Below are 22,606 nucleotides of genomic sequence, written 5' to 3'. Positions count from 1 at the left end.
CAGTGCATGTATGTGAATGGCAGCAGCCGTCTCGTCCGTATGTGTTGTGCATTACATTTCGGTACATTTTCGTACTAGTCAATGAAGAATATATGTGCAAACCGAAAGAGAGACACACCGACTAAATACAAACACCACATACACATACAACACACAATACCGAAAAATCGAATCAACACACAAGAGTAGTGAAACGAAACGAAAAAGAAGAAGGCAGAGCAATAGCAGCAGAGAAAAAAAAATACGAAGAAAAGAAAGAAAAGAAGAAAAAAAAACACAACGAGAAAAACCCTTAATGGCGACGTTTCTCATTAAATGAGTATTTGTACATGAATCGAGTGCTTGTGCTGTTTTTGGTGCATTTTCAAAATCTGCCCGTGTGTTTTTCTTTATTTTCAATTTTCATTTTTTCGGCCACAAACAAAATACAACACAAAGACACCGGACGCGTCCATCGAAATTAGCATTTGACGAGCAGAATAAAAAGGATTTCTTTTTTTGGTTGGACAACGACGACGACACATCACAATCAAATAGAAAAAAAGTTAAAATTTGTGTTCAATATTTTTGTGGTGTAAAAAGAGACAGAAACGGTGAAGCCGAAGAGAGAATGAGAATGAAATAAATAGCAAATAAGCGACTGAAACGCACATCTAATTGGAATTATTAGTGAAATATGTAGTGTACACAACAATATTTTCTCTTCTTTCGTTTTGTTCCGTGCAATCGCATCGAATGGATGCTGATGATTGCCGTACAAAGTGAATATACAAGAAAATCTATTTCGAAATTTTCTTCTCGTTTTGATGGACATTTGTGTGCGATACCAAATCATTCAGAATTTTCGTGTTGAATTTTCCAAAACCGATTGAAGAATCAAACTAAACAATTGCGTTTTGCGTTGAGTCAAGTCAATTGTCAAATCGGAACGTTTTCCCCATACAGTGTTTTGAAGGTGCGCTTTGCTTTTCGGGTACGCTGATACGGCTTGACGTAAAAACTATCCCCACAAAATAGACTCACAAAAAACAAAAAAACACAACGCAGAGGAATGAGTACCGTGCTCACGTGATTTTGTGTTTTGGTCCATTTTTGTGTTGGGATTTTTGTTAACCTAACTAATGTCATTCGGGAAATTACAATCTCGGTGATGAATAAAGAAGCTGGTCTTTCAGAAGCAGTCGAACTCTGTATCCACACATCCAATAGAAGTATTAGTTTAGAAGAAGTGAAGAAGTGAATACATATAGCCATAAACTGCGATTTAACCGCCGCTACTCTCGACTAGGTGCTGCCTTTGTAAACACTAGTGTTTGAAAGAAGTGAATTAAGGTTTTAGGGCTCTGAATTCGCGAAATAAAATTCTTATCATAGCTCAAGACCATATATCGACCAAGACGAAAAAACAAATCGCTATCAAGTGACCGATTAGACGGTGTGAATTGTGGCGTGAGCAAAAAATTGCGTTTGAATTTTTGTGCATTGTGCTCTAATTTGTTGGTTTTGATTGTGACGCGACGTGCAAGCACATTAGCGCATTAAAATCGCAGCAGCGCACAAAACTATCGTCATCATACGTAGTAGCAACAACAACAGCGACAACATTAACAATCATCGACCAAAAAAATACATATATTTGAGGCAGCTATTTCTGGTTTGATTACTCGAACAACAGCATCGGAATATCAACCCAAATAGAGAGAGAAAGAGAGAGAGAGAGAGAGAGAGAGAGAGAGAGAGAGAGAGAGAGAGAAAGAGAGACACAAATCTAGTAAATATAATCTGCAAATGATTCAAACAACAACATTGGAATAGTGTGTGATAGTGTGGCAACAACAACACCACCATAAAATAGTGAAGAAGAGGAAGCATACACATGATCCAATAAAGGAAGAGTGAATGAAAGATAGACATAGAAATTTGTGTTTCATGTGTGTTTAAATGTGCAAGTTGAATATTTTTGAAACGAAGCAAAAAGAAAAAAAAAACAATCGCAGCGAACAGGAGAGAAAGACGCCGAAAACGACAAACATTCAACAGAAACCGAGAATTTCGAGTGAATTAAGTAAATAGGATTGTGAAAAAGAGAAAAAGGGAATAAGAGAGAAATAAAGTGAGCGAAAGAGCAAGAGTGTCGGTATAAATACACCAAATCCGTAAACATATTCAATAAATCAAGCAATGCTATAATGTAATACAGAAATGAAAAGGAAGCCCCGACAAGGAACACCGAAAACACACAAAAATATAAGGCAATAAAAAAGACGGAGAGTGAGAGTCGAAGACAAAAGACACACAACAAAAACAACGACGACGACGACGACAACGGGAAAAAAAGAGAGAAATTGTTGTTTAAAAACGAAGGCAGCTCGCGCGCACTTTGCAGCTAATATTAGGAAAGACGGCGGCGGAAAGAGCGCAAATAAAAAAAGCAGCAGCAGCAGCAACACTACACACAGCATACATCTAGTCTAGGTGGTATCATAGACAACACATTACAGCAAATCAAATGTGCGAAGCAATCAAGTAACCGAAGAATATTGTTCGAAGAAGCAGAAAAAAGCGTGCATACACACGACTTGATCTCGAATACAGCACACATTAACCGTGTTATTGTTGTTGTAGTGATTTTTTTTTGTGCGCTGTGTTCCTTCTTCTTGCCCATTGCTTGCATTCATTATACGATTTTTTTGTTGCTTCTTTTCATAAAGTGAGTGAGAAAGAAAGAATAAAGACGAGTGTGTGTGAGTGTGTGGCTGATTGTGTGTTTTTTTCGGTTTATTTGCCGACGAAATTCTGTACGCGAAAACCAACGGCGACCAAAAGTAAAGAAAGAGAGGGAAAGAGAGAGAAAGAGAGAGAGAGAGAAGAAAATAAAACCGAATAACAATAATAAATCGAAAATTGGTATTAATATACATGGGTCTAATAAATGTGTCCCTGTCAACAACAGCAACAGCAACGACCACAACGAGCTAGAGGTGCTGGCTTCATTATCCGATGCGAATGTGTATATTGAGTGTGCCAATAGAAAGTGTACACAATTCGAAAGTATTCGAGCAGCACGAATTCAATCACAACAATTTAGCACACGGACTATCTATCTGTGAGTGTGTATGCAGTGCTTGGTGTATATATATATGCATTGCGGCTCCAATTTCAATAATTTAGCCAAACGCATATTTTCTGTCCACACGGCTGTGAATGTTAGTCACTCGCGCTCAACTCAATAAATATTATCGTTTGTCGATCGACGAATCAGAAAGAAACGTTCGACTAATTGAACCACAGCTGGCTGCCACCAACCACGACGACGACGACGACGACGACGATTCAACAATCAAAACAACATCTGATGAACATTTGATAAGATAGACGAATTTTTCGAATCGGCCTTTAGATACGCCGCACAGATAGTGAAATGAAATTGTTTTTTTTCTGGGTTTTTCGCGAAACCCCGGAAAGAGAAAAAAAAGTAAACAACTGTAAATATTGTAATTGAAAACGTTGCAATCAACAAATAGCGCGACAACGTGCTGATTGATTTGCCGGAGGAAATTCAGTCACTGGAACGACCAAGTGTGGAAAAAGAAGAGTGGCAACGATAATCGATTCGATTGAAATGTGCGTGTGCAAGATCTGAACCAATTAAATATGCAGAGCAACACATTTGTGATGTGACAAAAAAACAACGACGACGACGACGACGACGACAACGACCATACCAAACACACGTGCAACGTCAAACAAAACAATTGACTTTCAATTTGATCGTCGCTGGGTTTTTTTTTCGTCGTTCCTTCTTTCGAATCTTGCGCGCAAGCGAAATCGCTCATTTCATATTCAATCGTTACATCGGCGGGAATAACAAATCGCAAACTGATATTTTGTCGCTGAGTTTTTTTTTTTTTAAATTGAAATGCCCAAGCAGACTGATTTAAAGGCACACTCCGACCAATAACCGATAAATCCCATTTCAAGTTGGAAAATTGAATGAATTCTTCCGTTGCATAAACGGAAAGAGTGAGAAGAAAAAGAACGAAAGAGAGAACGAGAGTAAGAGAAAAAACGATAGAGCAGGAGAGAAAGAGTGTTAGAGTTTGAGAAAGAGTGTGAGGTGGAGAAAGAGAGTGCGAGACGGAAATGAGGGTGTAAACGGGACAACTCAGCATTATATATTTAAATCAATAAACAAAATCAACAAGCGATTGAAGCGCGAGCACAAACACACAGACACCGACGTGACAACCGTGCACAACCGACACAAGCAAAAATCATCGAAACCAATTTATCTAACGCCCGAGATTGTGTGATAATCGCGCGCCGCGCGCATTGTATGTATACTTTTATCTAGTGATAATAATTGTGAGTACACGACAACAAGGAGGCGCAACGCACTAGCAGTAAATTCTGATTTGATTTTGTTCCGTCATTCAAATGTAGCAAGAAAAAAAAAAGAAGAGAAGAGAAGACAAACAGCAACAGCAACTGCAATCAAAACTCATCGCACACTCACACACACGCATACACTGAAATTGACCGACTGCAAACAGTGATTCGAATTTACCGAAATCAAGACGAAGAAGAGCAACGTGAACGGGCACACAGAGTGAAATAGATTGTGTGTAAGGGTGGTTCATATGCCGCTAGTACATCGCCAACAACAGATATACATTGAGCTAAAATTAATCGTTGCGATTCTTTTCTGTTCTCAATTGTTGTTTTTTTTTGTTGCTCGCCCATTCATTCAAAGTGTTGTACTGTCTCATCACTGAGCCGCTCTAACGGTTCTGTACAGCAAGAAAAAAACAACGAGTCAATAAAAATGTTATTACGTACATAGATCGAGTGACAAGCAAGGAACTGATTTAAGTGAAGAGAAAAAAAAGTGACAAGAAAAGACGGCAAAACACTTCGAGTCGACAAAGGATACGGTGAACGAAGAGACAGAAAGAAAAACCACAGACAATTTTCAATTCGTTACTCTTGTTTTGACACAATTTATGTGCAGTGCTTTAGACATTTAATTAAGAAAATCAAATCAAAAGGAGAACAAAATAAACACTTGCATCGATGCTGACTATGTTTAGTCTGCGAACTCATTTTGATTGGTAACAACAATAACGGTTAACCGTTAACTCGGCTGCAACAGTGCGCGATTAGGAAAACTCGACAAAGTGATTTTCATCGCGTTGCAGAGTGTGACGTGATTTTATTATTTTTTCGGATTTTGGTCACTCATATGCCAATGACGAGGCCATCTGATTTAACCAATTTTAAGGGAATACAACAAATTCAACACATTACAATGGCTCATCATCGAAATACAAGGCGAAACGGCAGTGCGCACAACGCACTTTTCATTGCATTGATCACACTTTCGATATCAACTTTGGGCAACGGTAAGCTTTTATAGTTGAAATAACGTCATATGTTCGAGCAGAGCCAAAAATTCTTTTTTTATTATTTCTTCCTTATAATTTTCTTCTTAATTTTAGGAAAAAGCCGTTTTTTTACATTTATTCAAAAATTTGTGAAAAAAACCGGTCAATTTTCAAGTTTGAAAGTCAATTTTTTGATCAAAAAGTTCCAAAATGATTGTTTTTGGCCTTTTCTTGCTTCGAAAATGAATTTATAGGTCCAAAAACGATTTTCCAGTTAGAAAAATTATTTTCAATTGTAAAACTAATTTTGGACGACTTAAAAATGCTCCCTCTATTGATCAGTTTTTTTTCATTTAATTCAGTTTTTTCTTCATATTTTCAAGAGACATTGATTTTCTCTGTGGAAAATTTATCTCTTTTTAATCTTTTTCGGCTCGAAATTTATGTTCAAAATGAAAAAATACCAGAAAATGATTGATTTTTTTTGAACGAAAATTCACATTTAACTTGAACACATTTTGTTTATCTTCCAATAGCGTCCACCATTCATCGACATTCACGTGAAATCGATGGCGAAAAGCTGAACGATTTCACGATAAAACATTTGGAAAGCAGCAATAGCAGCAGTAAAAATGATACAATTAGTATTGTAAATAATAATTTAAGTAATATGAACGATAGCCATGCTTACGGCTATCATTCTGATGATAAGACGATCATCAACTCAGGAGCTCACTCACAACCCATTGTTGCACCAGCCGAACCAAAAAGTAAGTAAAATTCTTATTAGTGAACGAGGTCAAGTCTTCCTGCTTATTCAAGGCTAAATCTTCTTACAATTCAATGGGCTAAGTCTCCCTGTATTTCTGCAATGGGCTAAGCCTGTTCGTCGTTTCATGTTTCTTCATGGCAAAAAGGAAGAAAGTCTTTTCTAATGAAAGGAAGTTTTTGGGGAAAAATGGAGAAATCTCTTTGAATGACTTTATTTTCGATCGAAAACAAAGAAGAATTTTTCTTTTGAAGAATTATTTTCCAGAAAGTTGATTTATTTCTTGTGAAAAGCCGATTTTCTAACGAAAAGAAGATTTTTCGTGTGGTTTTTCCTTTTTTTCCGGTAAGGAAAAAAGAGTTTCTAATTTTTCCCATGCAAGGACACCACAGTCTTAGTGGTAAACTTTCACTTCTGCTGCCTTTTATCCATTTTTGTTTACTAATCATCATTGTTTTCTTTCTCGTTCAATTTCATTTCACCGCCCAACTCAACACGAGCAGGACAATTGAGGTGTCACTGTAATGACTGCCCGCAGAATACATGCGAAACGGATGGCCTTTGTTTTACATCGGTGGAAGCGCGTAAAAATGATCGATGGAAGCTTACTTATTCGTACAGGTAACATCATCTGAATAATCACATCACATTCACACACACACACACACAACACTTTTCCATAGCCGTCCCCCGGTGTTGTGTCGTTTTTTTCTGTCTTCAAAAATTGTTTCGATTGAAATCATCAGCGATCGAAAAGTCTGCGCGCACCAAAATTTTGTGTTTTACTTCTCTTTCATCAGTCCGCATCGAAAATCTCGAAGCAGTGAAAATGCTGTAGGAAATTTCCGTTTACACAACCTTATCAAACTCATAAAATCAGTTCATAACAGGGTACAAAACAGCAGATGTGTTATTTTTTCTCTCTCGCTCGCTCGCTTGTCCAAATAATAATAATGTTCATATTTGATTTGAGCTGTCAAAACAAATTTATGCTTCACACAAACACATCAGACACTCATTAAACCGTCCATTTTTCTCAGTGGCGTGTGTATCGCATATACAAAGCAAATCATTTCAATGAAGAAACAAGAAATCGAGACTAGAAACATTTTATTTTGAACAAAGGAAATGAAATCAGTTTTGGGATCACGTAATCTTCGATTAATAAACAATGAAAATAAAATCGAGAAAATTATTCGCCGAAAATATCGGGACTTTGATGACGACTCCGATAATTTTATTCCGCACTCTTGATATGAACACACCGTGATCTTCAAGAGATTGAATGTCAAGTATGAGAAAGTTTCTCATTCTCGAGATACCAACGCGCTTTTATGTTCTGAAAACGAAATGAGTGCATTCGCATTCGCCAACCGCAAAAAACACACATTGAGCTCACGCGGAAACATGCAACACAATTAATCAAAAACCATTCATCATTTAGTTCTTTATTTTGGCGCTTCATTTTGGCACAAATTGATTTTTTTTCCTTTTTTTTAAATTAAAATAACAAAATTATGTTGCCGTGTTTCAACATAGACTTAATCTAGTTTATTAAACTATTCTTCGGTTTAATAAACAAGTCTCGAACAATTTTTTACATTTTCTATAATTTCTCATTCAAATTTCGTTGAATTTTGCGAACAAAACGGAAAAATAGATAAATTTCTTGAAAAAAGGAAAAAAAAGAAAGAAAATGTCGGTTGAAAATTATCTTCGATCCAAAAAATCTGTCGATTTAAAGAGCTTTGGAATAGAAGAATATCGTTATCCCAAGAAAATCATCGATAATTCTTAAATTTAAACAGTATTTCGCTTCAAAATTGTCACCAGTCGAAAAAAATTCTTCGATTAAAAAAGTTCATCGTTTTCGCCAGAAAAATGTCAATTAAAACGAAAGTGTTTTTGTGAAACATCCAAGCCGGCGAATTTCGTTGGAATTTTTTTTTCATCAAAAGCCTAGTTTACAGTTCGCCATACGGAAAATAAATGAAAATGCCCTTTTGCATTGATTTTTTGGTACCTAACCCGGTCATGCGGAAAAAATTGTGGAGAATACCAAATATTTTTTACCACCTAAAGGAATCACCTTGAGGAATACCACCTAAAAATCAATGCAAAATGACATTTTTTTAAAAATCAATTTGTTCGCAAGGAAACCAACTGAAAATTAGGCTTAAAGAGGCATTGCAATGAAAAATATCTCATTTCAAACCAATAAAACCGTGCAAATTTTGTGAATTGAACCAAAATATAAATCATGAAAATTGATCCATCGGAAAAACACCCAAAAATAAAATAAATACAAAAATCCACCCCAACCCGCAGTTGCCTAGATAAAAAGCAATTTTTTCCACCGGATCGTCCGATTTGGTGCAACAGCGATCGCAAAGGGCCAACAGCGCGTCCAACATCCGAAATTGGTGGGCATGCCTGTTGCAATTACAGCTACTGTAACATGCATTTAAAACCGATCATTCTCGACTATCGCAACACACCAGTCACTGAATACATACAAGGTGGGATATTGACCATTTTCCCCAATTGTTTGTGTGTGTATTTCTTGCCCGCTTTATTTTGGCTCTTATTTCCCGAGCCGCTACATAACTTTTTCCCCAACCGCCAACCCGGTTCATTCAAAACCAACAAAAAAATAACACAGCAATTAACTCTAATGTTTCTTTCCATGTCAATTGTCGATATTGGATTTTGATTACAAATTGTGTTGCCGCACTAATCGCTTGTGAGTTAAATTAACGATATTTTTGGATGAATCGATTTTCAATCGGCGCTGATATTCTCGGCCGATTTGCCGCGTGCGTAAAATGAGTCCTTATCACCAGAATGAATACGGACAAAAACATTTCGACTACAGCTCGACTCAACCGATTTCGAATGACGCTAAACAAAATACTTCATCGTGAATAACATTTAGATGATTTTCCCAATAACTAATAAACGAGTGATTTTGTTTTTCATTTTGTTTAAGTTTTTTATCTTCTTATTTTGATTTTCAATAACTGCATCAGTTTTTCTTTGATTTTCCATTTTCATTTTCAATTATTTGTTTTCATTGTTAATTTTCGTTTGATTTCGTTTGTTTTTTTTTTATTCGATGTTAATTTTGTTTTTGCTTTCCATTTTTTTACTTTCGTTCTGATAAAATAACTCAATCTTTTCGATTAATTCGGCTCGCATCAAAATCATTTCGTTTTCAGAATTCTGTTTGTTGTTCAAATTGAATCGTGATTGATTTTCTAGTTTTATTCATCCCAATTAATCGCCCAAAAGAGTGAATTTCCCATTGAATTTGATAGATTGAATTTTATTTTTTGACTTGAAACCGTTAAGAAGGAAGAAAAGACTCCAGTCCAATCGAGAAAAAAAAAACGTGAAAAAATCATTTGAAAAAGTTAAAAATCTAACTGTAAACCCTGTTGGTACATACCAAGTTTAACTCATGGTCCCGACTTGATCCATGGTTCAAGTTGATCCATGGAGCCATGCATGGCTCGAATTGGATCGAATGAGTACGTGATGAATAAATTCCGTTCCGTATTAGAGAAAAAAGTCATAAAACCTCTGAAGGATTAGCAGAATGAAGAAATGATCGAAAACTCGAGGTGCTTAGATAGCAGATACTAGGTAGTAATCGAAGTAGGAACTATTTTTCTTTAGCAAAAAAAAACACGTTGAAAAACTCAATGAAATAACACGATTTAGCTTGAGATTCAACCTTTGAGATTCAAAAAAAAAAATGTTACTAAAACCAACCAAAAATCAAATCGAAAACCAAAAACCAATGCAAAACCCTCCTTAATACCACATTGCACAGCTGTTTGAATAAGACGTACTATCTGCCGGGCCGGCGTCCATTGGAATGTGAGGTGAACAAGGAGAAACGAGATACGTACAATGTGAAATGCTGTTCCACTGATTTTTGCAATAATGATAAAACGCTCACATTGGAAAGAAATCGTCCAGGAGGTATTTTTGCATTTTCTGTTTTGTTATTGATCCAAACACTGGCAACTGCCACCACTTAATTTTTATATATATGTTCATAATGTAAACACACACACACACACACACACACCGATTATTTCAAGAGACACACGCACAGAGAGTAGTATAATGTAGTCAGTGAAAGTAAAAGTGAAGCAAAATAGGTGAAATGATCGAGAAAAAAGAAGATAATATCGATCATAGCGTAAATAAGCACAATTTAAGCAACTAAATAGCGAAAGAACTAGCACAAACTGTCTTTAGCCTAAGCTCTGCTCTTCTATAGTAATTAGCCACTTTGATTCTTTTCTCGTATGTGTGTGTGCATCTTCTTTTTCTTTGTTGCCTTTTTTTAAAAACTAATTTTCGTAACTAAAATCTAAACATACTAGTAGCCCTTCTGCTATGCTTTACTGTTTGTTCGAAAAATTTGTTTCTTCAATGTTTGTAACTTAGTCCATCTCGTTGCCTGACTATAATTTTTGTTATTTTGACTTGATTTTGAGCCCGTGTTTCTGAATATTTCGCTGAAATTTCCTTTTTTTCCCTATTTTTGGCACTGTTTAGCTATCGTTCTTGCTTCTTCTTTTTTAGTTTTAGAGTTTTTCCACGGCATTTTAGGTCTCAAAATTCTCAACGTACTGCAATCTGCGAGAGTTTGAAGAATTAGGAGAGATTTGATGAGCTCAAGCATTTTTTTTTTTGGAGACGTTGAAACATTTGAAAACTGTTTGAAAGGTGAAACATCAAAAAATGTTGACATTTCCCCAGAATTCACGCTTTTTGTTTTAAATTCTAATATTTTCCCCGTATTCCCAAAAGATTTCATTTGGTTTCGGCTTTAGGAACCGTTCTATTTCTCCCATCGTTTTGTCAACAGTTCCAAGGAGTCATGTCACTATCATATGAAACGCGATCGGATCTTCTTGCGTTACAAATCAACCGATAACAAATGAAACGAGAAACGAAACGAGTGCGAAAGAAAAAAAAACAGCGTTGTTCTCATACACTCACGTGTGTGTGTCGAAAATGAATTTCAAGGCACTTGATACGACGTTGCGAAATGATGACGTCGGTATTGTTGTTTTTTTTTTTGATCGCTGCTCTTTTTTTGGAATAATCTTTTAAATACACCCATGTGTTTATGTTTCCGAGGCGTCAATTTGACGTATGGATTTTTCATCGTTGGCAATATCAATGGTAGTTTATTCGCCGAGAATGGCGCCCCTCGCTAAATACAACGACAAACCAATTTGTTTTGAATTCAATTTGCCGTTTGTTTACTCACTTTTATGGCAAACAAACCGAAAAATGTATATCAAGCAAATAGTTGGTTTCTCCATTTTTTTTTTGCTCTTGGTCATGCAAAACATGCCATTCCCGCACAATCAACACTGATAAAATAGTGCTAACAACAGCATGAATTCCATTCAAAATCTCATTATAATTTGGATTTGTTTTTTCGGTTTCGAGTTCAAGGGAAAAACTCACAATTTCGTCTTGTGCCGATTGCTTGTCTGTTCGTTCTCCGGCTGTGTACGAAAACAATGCGTTTCGAGTGATTTTTATGAACGTCAGCAAAAAAAAAACGTGCAAAAATGAAGGAACGAAATGTCACACATATGCAAATGCATTCGAGCGTTATCATTTGTTTGATGAAATTTGCATTCATTTCGAAATCGAAGCATTTCGAAATCTATTTATTTCGAAATCGACACACAGTGCTGTTTCTCTCTTGTTCGACAGTCATTTACATCAGTCGCTCGATCTCTCTCTCTCTCTCTCTCTCTCTCGTTCTCTCAATGAGACTCTCGTTCTCATTCATTTTCTCCCTCTCTCAATCTCTCCCATTTTCTCTCTCCGTGAGTATTTCTCACTCTCCTTTTGTCTCATAGTTACTCTCTCACCCTCTATCTCACTCTTAGTGAGTCTCTCACTCTCTGTCTCAATGAGACTCTCTTACGCCCACCCTCCCGCGTTCCTTCATTCGATCATGATTTCCGAATGCAGGAGCAGGAGCAGCGAAACTCGACTGAATGTACAACGAATGCAGCGAGAAAACAGCGCAAATCAAAGGAAATTCACTAGAATGATTCGATTGTAAAATGAGATAGAGACAAGAGAATTGACCAACAAATCGCGCACAGCTCATAAATAATGAATCGTCGAAAAAGTCAGCAGTAAGAATCGAAATATGACGATATCATTTGACTACACTGCGATAAATGTGACAGAAAGACGAAAAAAAAATGTGTCTGAATCAACAGAAAAAAAAACTAGAGGCACGAGAGCGCCAGCCAATTTGCTGTAAACAAATTCTGTGGCTTAAAAAATAATTGCGATGATTAAAAGAGCGAAGGAAGCAGTGAAAAACATAGAAACAACAGTTGAATAGAGAGGACGAGTACATAGTGAAGGAAGCAACGTATATGTGCAATCCACTTTTCTGTTCACAGTTCTTCTTGAAACGGGGCACATCGAATAAACATCGTATGTTGTTGTTTGTTTGCCGATAGTGCGTCATATTCGATTGCTCTAATCTTATCTTTTGATTAACCTTTTCGGTAGTAAAAGTTGCTGTGTCGTTTTTTTTCCCGAAGCAAACCCCTCAAAACTTGACAGCTGCTGATGTTGCTGATGTTGCATAGACGCACATACAAAAAGCTGATACGTGCACTGATCTCAATAATCTATTTACGTCCGAAATGTGTGCACACAATGGCTTCAAATCTCAAGCGTCAAACATTTATTTAAATTCTAATTTTGGAATTGAAAACAACAACAACAACAAATCGTACTCGTTGATGGATTTGTTATCGGTTGTGTCGGACCGCAAAGCAATGCCTTTGAATCGGTTTGCTGCGGACAATTTTCGAACAACTGTTCCATTTTTCTTTCTTCTGTCATAAAATGACTTGCCCACATTCAATCACCAAGGCTACAAATGTCAATCAATGAACACCAATTAACTGTTTGATGTCTATTTTTGAACCACATGCAAATCGATGGGTCTCTTTTTTCGTTCACTCTTCATTTATTTCTGATTTTTTTTTTTTCGAATCTTCTTTTTCTTCTTTTTCTTCGTGCAATCGATTGTTGATATGTGCTAAAGCACCAGCTCGCTACTTTCCTTACATCAAAGTGGACCCCCTAACATCACAGCAAAATATCAGCGATTTTTTCTTCGTCCACCGTTTATCACATTTTTGCGAATTATTTGTGTAGAACGCATAATTTTTCTTGCCTCATCATTGCCGGCATGACATGCTGTCCACTTGTTATTACATACACGCTGCCGCTGGTTCCGTATCGCCTCTATTCGGTCGTAAAGACCGAGTTTATCGTATTATTGACATGCCCGCTCTCACCACAAACTACGTAATCACAAGCAGCAGCGCGCAACAGCCCGTTTGCAGTCAACGTTTCAAATCAAGCGAACGTGAATGATAAAAGCAACGCATTATTCATTCCGCTTGCCTCCGCTTGTTTACAACCAAAATCGAAGCGATGCGAACAAACGCATAATCTACGGAAATGAATGCCATTTAATCCATGATCCCGATGACCGGCATTTGCTTCCGAAGACATTTTTTGTGATCATTTCAACAAATTTGTGATCGGGCGATTGAAGGTGGACTTTCGATTCGTATTTTGTAGAATAGGCAAAGGGAAAATGTGTTGGAAAAATGCCGGAGATAATTTGAAGAACGCTGTAAAAACGAAAAAAAAACCGGAAAAAGATGAAAATACCGAAAGAAGCCTAAAGAGGCTGAAAAACAAAAAAAAATATTGTTAAATGTGAAGAAAATACTGAAAAAGGTCAAGAAAAAGCCTGGAAAAGACCAAAGAAAAGTAAAAAAAAGCCAAAAATTAGTGAAAAAGCCCAGAAAGAATACAAAACGTCCGAAACAAAGCTGAAAAAGGCCGAATTGGCCAAAAATCGACCAAAAAACCCAGGTCAAATGTCGTCGAAGAGTACAAAAACTGCCGCGAACCTAATGAATTCTCTGATTTCTCTCTCTCTCGCTCACTCTCTATCTCACTCTCTCTCTCACTCTCTCTCTCTCTATTCGTTCATCAACCGTTGCATTTCGTTCCAATTCATATCATCGGTGTTCATTTCTCATTGAGTCCCATCTTCATTCCTCATCACTGGGATGAGAACATCCCACCTGAAACAAAAATCAATTCTCCGGCAAAATTCCATTAAATTTCTCATGTCGCATTTTCACACCAAAAAGTGTTGTGTTTAACCGATTTTCTCTGCATCGATCGAAATGTGATCGCAAAACTCTTTGGACCAAAACAAACCCATTTGAAATTGTTGTTAAAGCTGCATCAAAATCAGCAATTAAATCAATCTAACCAGTTTTTTTTTTGCTTTTTCTGTTCTTTTTTTTTATATTAAACAAAATCCTGATTGCACAACCCACCCTAATTCGCTCGTGGATAACAAAATGTTTACGCTAATTCTGCACTTGCACTTATGCATACATAAATAAACAAACACACAAAACCAAAAAAAAAATGTAAACACGCATTACAACCTACGCTTCGCAATCAACTGCAATTCATCCCTGTCCGTAAAATTCGTGTGAATTTAAATCCAATAAAAATAACGACAACCGATCGATTCAAAACTCAAACCGATGCATATCGATGATCAAAAATGGGATCGCGATCAGATGTTTGGATGAAGAAAAGCTATTTCCAGCGTCAAAGCCGTTATTTTGCGAAGAGAAGAGTGTTGATCCTTATTTTGAGGTAAAATGCTGTCGAAGTGATAATTGTAACAAGTTTTTGCGATTTGATTTGCCAAAACGAGGTGAGATCTACAAATTCATTTGCCCATCTCAACCACCTTCCTGTCCCCTATGCTCATCATTCAAAACAGAGATTGTTGTTGCATAGCAAACCAGTGTTCATCTCACCTCTTTAGTCGTGCAGTCTTGTTCATTTCCATACACAAAAAAAACGATTCGCAGTTTGTCCGTTGTTTAAATTTGCATGCATCGAACGTGTCTTTCATCCATTTTCACCAGTGTGTATTTCGCAATTTGGCGGGTAGAAAAGAAAGCATTAAATGTCGTTAGACATTTTAGAGTTGATGTGTGTCGCTGAATTGAGAAAAAAAACAACTCTTTCTCTTGTGACTCACAAAAACGCTCATTTTTCATCGTTCCGTTCTCGTTGACGACAATGTGTTCCATTCGATCAGTTTCATTTGTGTGTCTATATCTGTGGGTTAGAGCATATCTGTATCTGTATTTTGTTTATAGCAATCGGCCCCATGAAATCAAAATACATTGCATCTCCCTTGTCAGTTCAATAACTTGTTTTTTTTCCCTTCATACGCTCTCTCTCATCTCTCGGAACAACAACAGCAAACAAATCCATTTCATAAAAACAAAATGCCAAAACATGATAACGGCTGTTTCCATTTTGGGGGGGAGGGGGGTTCCTTGTACATGTTTCCATTTGTGTGTGTCTTAATGTTCGTCTTTCTCTCTCTCGCTCTCTCTCATTCGTCCCAATCTGTCATTATTTATTATTATTTGTATAACATCATCCTTATCTTATCGCTCATGTTAAATAAGTGTCTTTTGTCTTCACTGATCTGATCCAAATTGACTTAAACAACCGAAGGATGAAAATAAGAAGCAGCAGATAGAAGCAAGTTGACTTCAAGCAACGATTTGGAGAATCAACCAATTGCACGACGCACGATTCGTTTACACGTCGCCGTCGTCATCGTCGTCGTCGTCGTCGCCTTAATCAATGCACTCGTACGAAATGAATTTCACGCCTAAAATCAAATCAAATCACATCAATGTCAAATCATCCACTTTGCGAATACGATGACTTTTCAATTGGATGCGTGTTCCAATTTTTTTTTCGGTGTTCGCTCGTCCGAATTCACTCATTTTCACATGATTATTTGTTCGTTGTTTTTTTACTTCGTGTTTTGACAAATGTCTATATGTGCAGTCATCCAGGGTTTTTTCAACTGTTTTTTTTTTCGTATACCGTTCCGTTTTAGCTCTTTGTCGGTGGCATGATAACAAATGGCAACAAAATCAATCCGTTTATTTTTCATTGTTAGTAGGTTATTTTAAGCAATGGATTCACTTGAATATTTTTATATTTATATACTTGATATGGATTTAGATGTATAAGCATGCTATTCCCATTGTTTTTTCTTCCGTTTTGGTTGGATGCTATTAGCCAATATTTGGATGCCAAACTACATCAAATTACATGATTCCCAGTTCGCAGTCAATTTTCGGTTTTTATTCCACATTTTTCATGACTTATTTATACCAATCCAACTCCACCTTTCGGTATTTTCTGTTTATTCAGTTGTTCGTTTGTGTATTTTCAGCGTGTGCATTTTGGGTGTACTTTTTTCAATTTTAGCTTTTTTTAATATTTTGTTCGTGTAATGTGCATCATTTTTCAAGAGCAGATACCATTGTTATGCCTTAGCTTGCATGGAATTTTTTATTTATATTTTTTATACACTAAAATATTTTGTGCTGTCTCCATTTTTTTAATGCAATTTTTATCATTCGATTTAAACATGAATTTTAGTTGCTTTTTGTAAGTAGTATTGTGTTGTCTAATTGTGTGTGTTGTTCTTACTAAACATAGTAAACAAAAATTATATCAAAATACATTTCTAGTGGTAAAATGACACACGTGAACCAGATTTTGAATTGAAGTAAAGTAAACACTGACTTTGTTTTAAAGACCGACTTTGGCAGGAAACTTTGGAAAAAAAATAACAGGAAAAAAGGAAATTCGTCGCTCAATTGATTGAATGGTGAAATAAATTAAAACTTTTTTTCATTATTTAAGAAGAACTAACGTTTTCTGATTAGAAGAGTTAGAGAAAGGAGTAAAACGTTTCAAATATGAATATTCAGAATTGATTAAAATTACATATTTAGAAGAAGAAAATTCTCAAATTGAGCAAAATTTTTGTAAAGCCAATCCAAGAGGAAAACAGTGAAAAATCTTAAAAAAATTTAAATTACTCTTGTGCACATTTTCTGACTTTGATAACTTGATCATTTTTTTTTTGCAAACAAATCTATGAGTGACTAATAATGATTGCAACAGTCAACTCATTTGGGGCATTTTGATTATACTTTGTACGTACTTTAATTGAAATTTCAGTCACTAGACAGTTAAAGTTAATATATTTGGCTGACTAAACCCGCCAACTTGATCAAATTGGTTCCAAGATCCATCTATTTGTTCAAGGATTGTTGAAATTGAATAGAATTTTAATCCACAGTACGTTCAAAAAATCCAATCAAAATAACCCAAAAAAAATAGATAAAAAAAATATAACACCTCTCCGTAATAACGAGCATGCATCCAACTAGAAGTCAATATTTGTTGCACAAGGGTAATTTGTATGAAAAATCACCAAAAGCAAACATTGTTCGTACTTTGTTGCAAATGATTTTCATCCAAATTAAAATTTTATTTATTTGTTTTTTTTATATATTTGTAACCATCGTGATAATCTCGCAATCACTAATCTCGTACACGTGAACATATAAATATGTTTACAAACTGCAACATGTTCGTTACGAGTACTTGTTCTTTTTTTTTATCCAAACATCACTTCCGCGAGTTTATCTTATCGAGGGAAAAGAGCATTCCGCTACATATTATTTCTTGATGTTTGATGCTAAAAACAACCGAAAAGACGGGTTTTGGCAACTTTTTGGAAGTGAATGGAACTTTTTGGAAGGAAGTAATTTCTTTCATTTGAAAATCATTTTTTGTTCACTAAAAATAACAAGAATTTCGAATTTTGTGAAGCAAACAAGAAAATGAACTAAAGAAAAATTTAGAAAAAAACTACAAACAACCTAAAATTGATTCCAAAAAGAGAAAAAGTAGAAAATTTTAAATAGAAAGCATGAAAAATTTGAATTTGGAGGAAAAAAAAAATCATTCAACAAAGTCACGATGGTCACGTGTTGTATGTTACCACTGGAACAAGAATCGGTCACATAAATTCAAGCATAACATTAATTCCATTTTTCAAATGCCAAATTTCCAAATGAATTGCTGTTGCGATTCGATAAAAACCATAAATTTCCCACATTAAAACCGTATTTGAATGCTTTCAGTAGGTAGTTTCTATTCGGAGCTAACGACCTGGGAATTGATCTTCATGATATTTGGGGCAACATTGCTATTTTGTTTGGTCACTCTATCGAGCTATTGGTACATGCAGCGTCGCAAGCGCGGCGTCCTCCGTTCTGGCATGCGTCCATTCCTACCATCCGAAGACTCGGTTTGTGATCCAATTCTCAATGGTAACACCATCCAAGACATTATCGAAATGACAACGTCCGGCTCTGGATCAGGTTTGTTGCAGCAGCAAATTTTTTTTTTGTTTTAGACCCGCATTTTTCTTCTATTATTCGTTGATTAATGAATGTCTTCAGCGAATAATGAAAGGAGATGATTAGAAGATGGTTCCAAATTGATCGATAGTTGGGACATGTGTACTAATGATTTGTATTTGCAGCTGGTCTTCCGTTGTTGGTGCAGCGATCGATTGCCCGTCAAATTCAGCTGATCGAAGTGATTGGCAAGGGTCGATTCGGTGAGGTGTGGCGTGGTAGTTGGCGCGGCGAATTTGTTGCCGTCAAAATTTTCTCTAGTCGTGAAGAGTGCTCATGGTTCCGCGAAGCCGAAATCTATCAAACAGTCATGTTGCGACACGAAAACATTCTCGGATTCATTGCAGCTGATAACAAAGGTATCTATGAACTTTCTCTTATTGAACGATCAATCTCAATATAAATATTTTCCCCTTCAATTGACTCTTTTGCGGAGAAAATTAATTTTCATTCTTTGTCGTCGTTTAGATAACGGAACATGGACACAATTGTGGCTGGTCACCGATTTCCATGAGAATGGTTCGCTATTTGATTTCCTCACAATGAGAACGGTCGACACAAAAGTCATGCTGGCCATGGCACTATCGATTGCAACGGGTTTGGCACACTTGCACATGGACATCGTTGGCACTCGAGGTACATTTTACCATTCACTTTTTGCTTTTTTTTTATTTTGATCAACGCAAATAATTTTTTTCAATACACATTGAATTAATTTTAATCAAAATACAAAATGAATTGAATTCCACATTTTTATTGTTCATTTGTATTTGCAAAAAATGGATAAAATTTTCATATCTGCCTATTCAATGTTAATTTTTGTTCAATTTTTGAAAGAAAATTCAAATCTTCAATTCCGTCTTATAACGACGTCTCTATATCAGCTCAAGCTTCAATATTATAATTTTTTCTCTTTTATTTCAGGCAAACCGGCGATTGCGCATCGCGATTTGAAGTCAAAGAATATTTTGGTGAAATCGAATTTGACTTGTGCTATCGGTGATTTGGGATTGGCTGTTCGGCATGACATTAAAACCGACACCGTGGATATACCATCAAATCATCGCGTCGGCACCAAACGCTACATGTCACCAGAGGTTTGTTTTTTTACTGGCCATCTTCTGGCGTTTCTCCCGTTTTTTTTTCTTCTCCTTTTTCCCTCTGGCCTCTTTTTTCCTATTTTTCCTTTGACGTTGTCATTTTTTTATCACCTCACATTTAACTTGAATTGAAATATTCGACTATTTTTTAAATTTCCTCCAAAACTTTTCGGAAAATTCCATTAAAATGCTTTTGAACATTTTAAAATTCAGTATAATGAATATTCCCATATAAAAATCTGAAAATTATGATTCATCTTCACAGGTGCTGGACGAGTCAATGAATATGAATCACTTCGATTCGTTTAAACGGGCCGATGTGTATGCGTTCGGCTTGATTTTGTGGGAGATAGCGCGACGATGCAATTTCGGCGGTGTCTATGATGAATATCAATTACCATACTATGATATGGTGCAACCAGATCCAACGATCGAAGAAATGCGCAAGGTAAAATCATCGCAAATTTCATTTTACAATTTTTTTTTAAAGGAAATTTCATATTTTCTGTGCCCTCAGCAATTTTTACTTCACCACAAGATAAAGATAGGGTCGAATTTTTTAAAATTTCTGTTGAATTTCACAGAAATTACTTTCGAAAAAATAGCATGGATCGTACTTTGTTTGAAGAATCTTTGTTTTAATTTCAAGAAATTTCACATTTTCCCTTTCAATTCAATCGTAATTCGAAATTAGGAAGCAAACTACGATTCAACTCAAAATGAACGTTAGTCTTTCTAATTCTTTCAAATTTCAGTGTTGAAACCTGATAATAAATATTCTGTTTGAAAAAAATTGTTCTGATCCAGAACTTCTGAAACAAATTGAATGGTTTTCCTTCATTATTTCGGTATTAAGGGATTTGAAGTAAAATTTCAAAGAAGAACTAAAATTCATTGAAGAAAAAAAATTTAAACCAATATTTTGAAATGTTTCTTTCTTTATTTCATCATTTAACACACAGTAATTTTAAGCACAACAAGAAATGTAGAGCTATTGTATTTGTTGTTTATTATTTATTTCACAACCAAAATTAAATTCCCTTTCTCTTCAATTCCCGCAGGTGGTATGCGTGGACAAACTGAGGCCGAGTATACCAAATCGATGGCATGTATCGGACGAGCTGTCAATCATAGCGAAGGTGATGCGTGAATGTTGGTATCACAATCCAGCTGCTCGGCTGACGGCATTGCGAATCAAAAAGTCTCTTGCATACCCGAAAAATTATGACGAAAAAAATAAAATCAACTGCACTTAAAAAGGGCGTTAGTCTATTAGCTTCGCTTCAGGATCTTTAGATTTTATGGAATTTTTTTTTTAAAATTTGATAAAAACAAACTTATTTCATTGAGTGTTTTGTATATAAGAATTGATCATAAATTAGCATTTTTAAGACAAAAACTAAAACCATAAGAACAAATAGATGAAACTGTCATTAATTTCTCTCCATTTTATTTGTATCTAAATTTTATGAGATATTGATATTACATTCGAATTAAAGAAATAAGTAAAAAAAAAAACAAAACAAAAAAAGAAACAAGCTATTTAGTAACAGTAAATACATAAGGTATAACACAAAAGGCAAACCACACACAAGCACACAATCAATGTGATCGCCTAAAAGTCGATGTCGAATTATTGAAAATGATTATGGGTATAGAAACAAAAAAAAATTAACAACAAAACGATTTTGTGTACAATTTACAAGGATACTAATTATTTGTGACCCATTTACAAGACAGTCACTGCTAAATGAGAGCGAAAAACACACATACAACTGTAGAAATATGTGTATAGTAAACTGGTTTGAAATGCTCAATGCACACGTGATGGTATACCAATACTCGTCGCTAAAATCAGGACGAACCCATGAGTTCGAACGAGAAAAATGCAAAGAGAATAGCGCATTTATGAGACAAAAACTAAATATAAAAACAAAATTCATCAGGGAAATTAACAAAAAAAAAAATGCATGAATTAATCATTAGACACGAGATTTTTGAAGCAAAACAATTTAACCTTAAATCTTAACCGAAAACAAACCAATTCAAAAAAAATGGAAAAAATGAATAGGGTGGACAAAATGAGTGTTTTGCCACATGGTTGGGTATTTTTTTTACCTTTCGAATATGTCGAAAATGAAGGAAAATCACAAAAAAGGAACATAGCATAAATAGCTACGTAGTTTGTACATATCGTTAGATTTAAGATATAAACATTTAGAGAGTGAGCAGACAGAAAAAAAAATGCACAATCGATTATGATTGCAACAAAATATTAGGCACATAGGGCTTTAGACATATAATCTTCAATGAAAATGAGTGACACTTTATGAAATTATATGAATTTTATATGCAGGAAAAATCAATCCACACACACACACACATACACACCAGTGACCAATAACCTCAATCCATCGTTTTTTCTCTCCTTTTTTTTATACAAATAATAATTTTCCACAATGAGAGAGATATAATTGCCATGCTCGAAACCAAACAGACTTAAAGAAAATATACCCGAAGATTTGAATATTCATCCGAATAAACACTGAGGAGTTCAGCTATTTTCGAAACAGATTTTTTGCAAAAGCTTCTTTTTAAACAATATTCGCACCATGATTTTTTTTTTCATGGAAAATTGAACATTTTTGTCAATATTCATCGAACGATTTTTATACCGAAATAGATAAAAAAAAATTTTAACGAAATATTCACTTTTATACCGACAAAAAACACTACTTTTACCTCGGAAGACGAGATTTTGAACTGTTGCTTAACGAAAAATACCTCAAACAGCGCAGCTAAGCCTGAACTCATCTGTTGACTGAACCCATTGACTGAAATTCACGAACACAAAATTTGCAGAACGATTTCGAACTGAACTATTCGTGATCAGTTCATGGGCAGCTCTAGATTGAACTC

General features: G+C 35.5%; 1 protein-coding gene across 7 annotated transcripts; it reads left to right on the top strand.

Moving 5' to 3' along the window:
- The first annotated feature begins 2 nt into the window (after window positions 1–2).
- On the top strand, window positions 3–21,222 carry LOC129574379 (TGF-beta receptor type-1). Of its 7 annotated transcripts, none has more exons than XM_055456357.1 (11): window positions 3–678; window positions 4,844–5,402; window positions 5,921–6,154; window positions 6,657–6,774; window positions 9,989–10,140; window positions 18,312–18,548; window positions 18,713–18,946; window positions 19,056–19,223; window positions 19,512–19,684; window positions 19,953–20,135; window positions 20,749–21,222. In XM_055456357.1, the coding sequence occupies exons 2-11, from the start codon at window positions 5,243–5,245 to the stop codon at window positions 20,941–20,943; spliced, it is 1,854 nt and encodes a 617-aa protein (XP_055312332.1). In that variant the 5' UTR covers window positions 3–678; window positions 4,844–5,242; the 3' UTR covers window positions 20,944–21,222. The 7 variants fall into 7 exon arrangements, with proteins under 7 accessions (XP_055312332.1, XP_055312331.1, XP_055312327.1 ...); XM_055456356.1 differs by having other exon boundaries at window positions 206–678; window positions 18,309–18,548; XM_055456352.1 differs by lacking the exon at window positions 3–678 and having other exon boundaries at window positions 3,899–5,402; window positions 18,309–18,548.
- Window positions 21,223–22,606: the final 1,384 nt, after the last annotated feature.

The sequence above is a fragment of the Sitodiplosis mosellana genome, unplaced genomic scaffold (genome assembly GCF_009176505.1).
Source record: "Sitodiplosis mosellana isolate CC-2019 unplaced genomic scaffold, AAFC_SMos_1.0 Smas_scaffold_6162, whole genome shotgun sequence".
In the NCBI taxonomy this organism is placed as follows: domain Eukaryota; kingdom Metazoa; phylum Arthropoda; class Insecta; order Diptera; family Cecidomyiidae; genus Sitodiplosis; species Sitodiplosis mosellana.
Note: the sequence above shows the minus strand (reverse complement) of the source record. Positions and strands in the feature narration are given on the sequence as shown.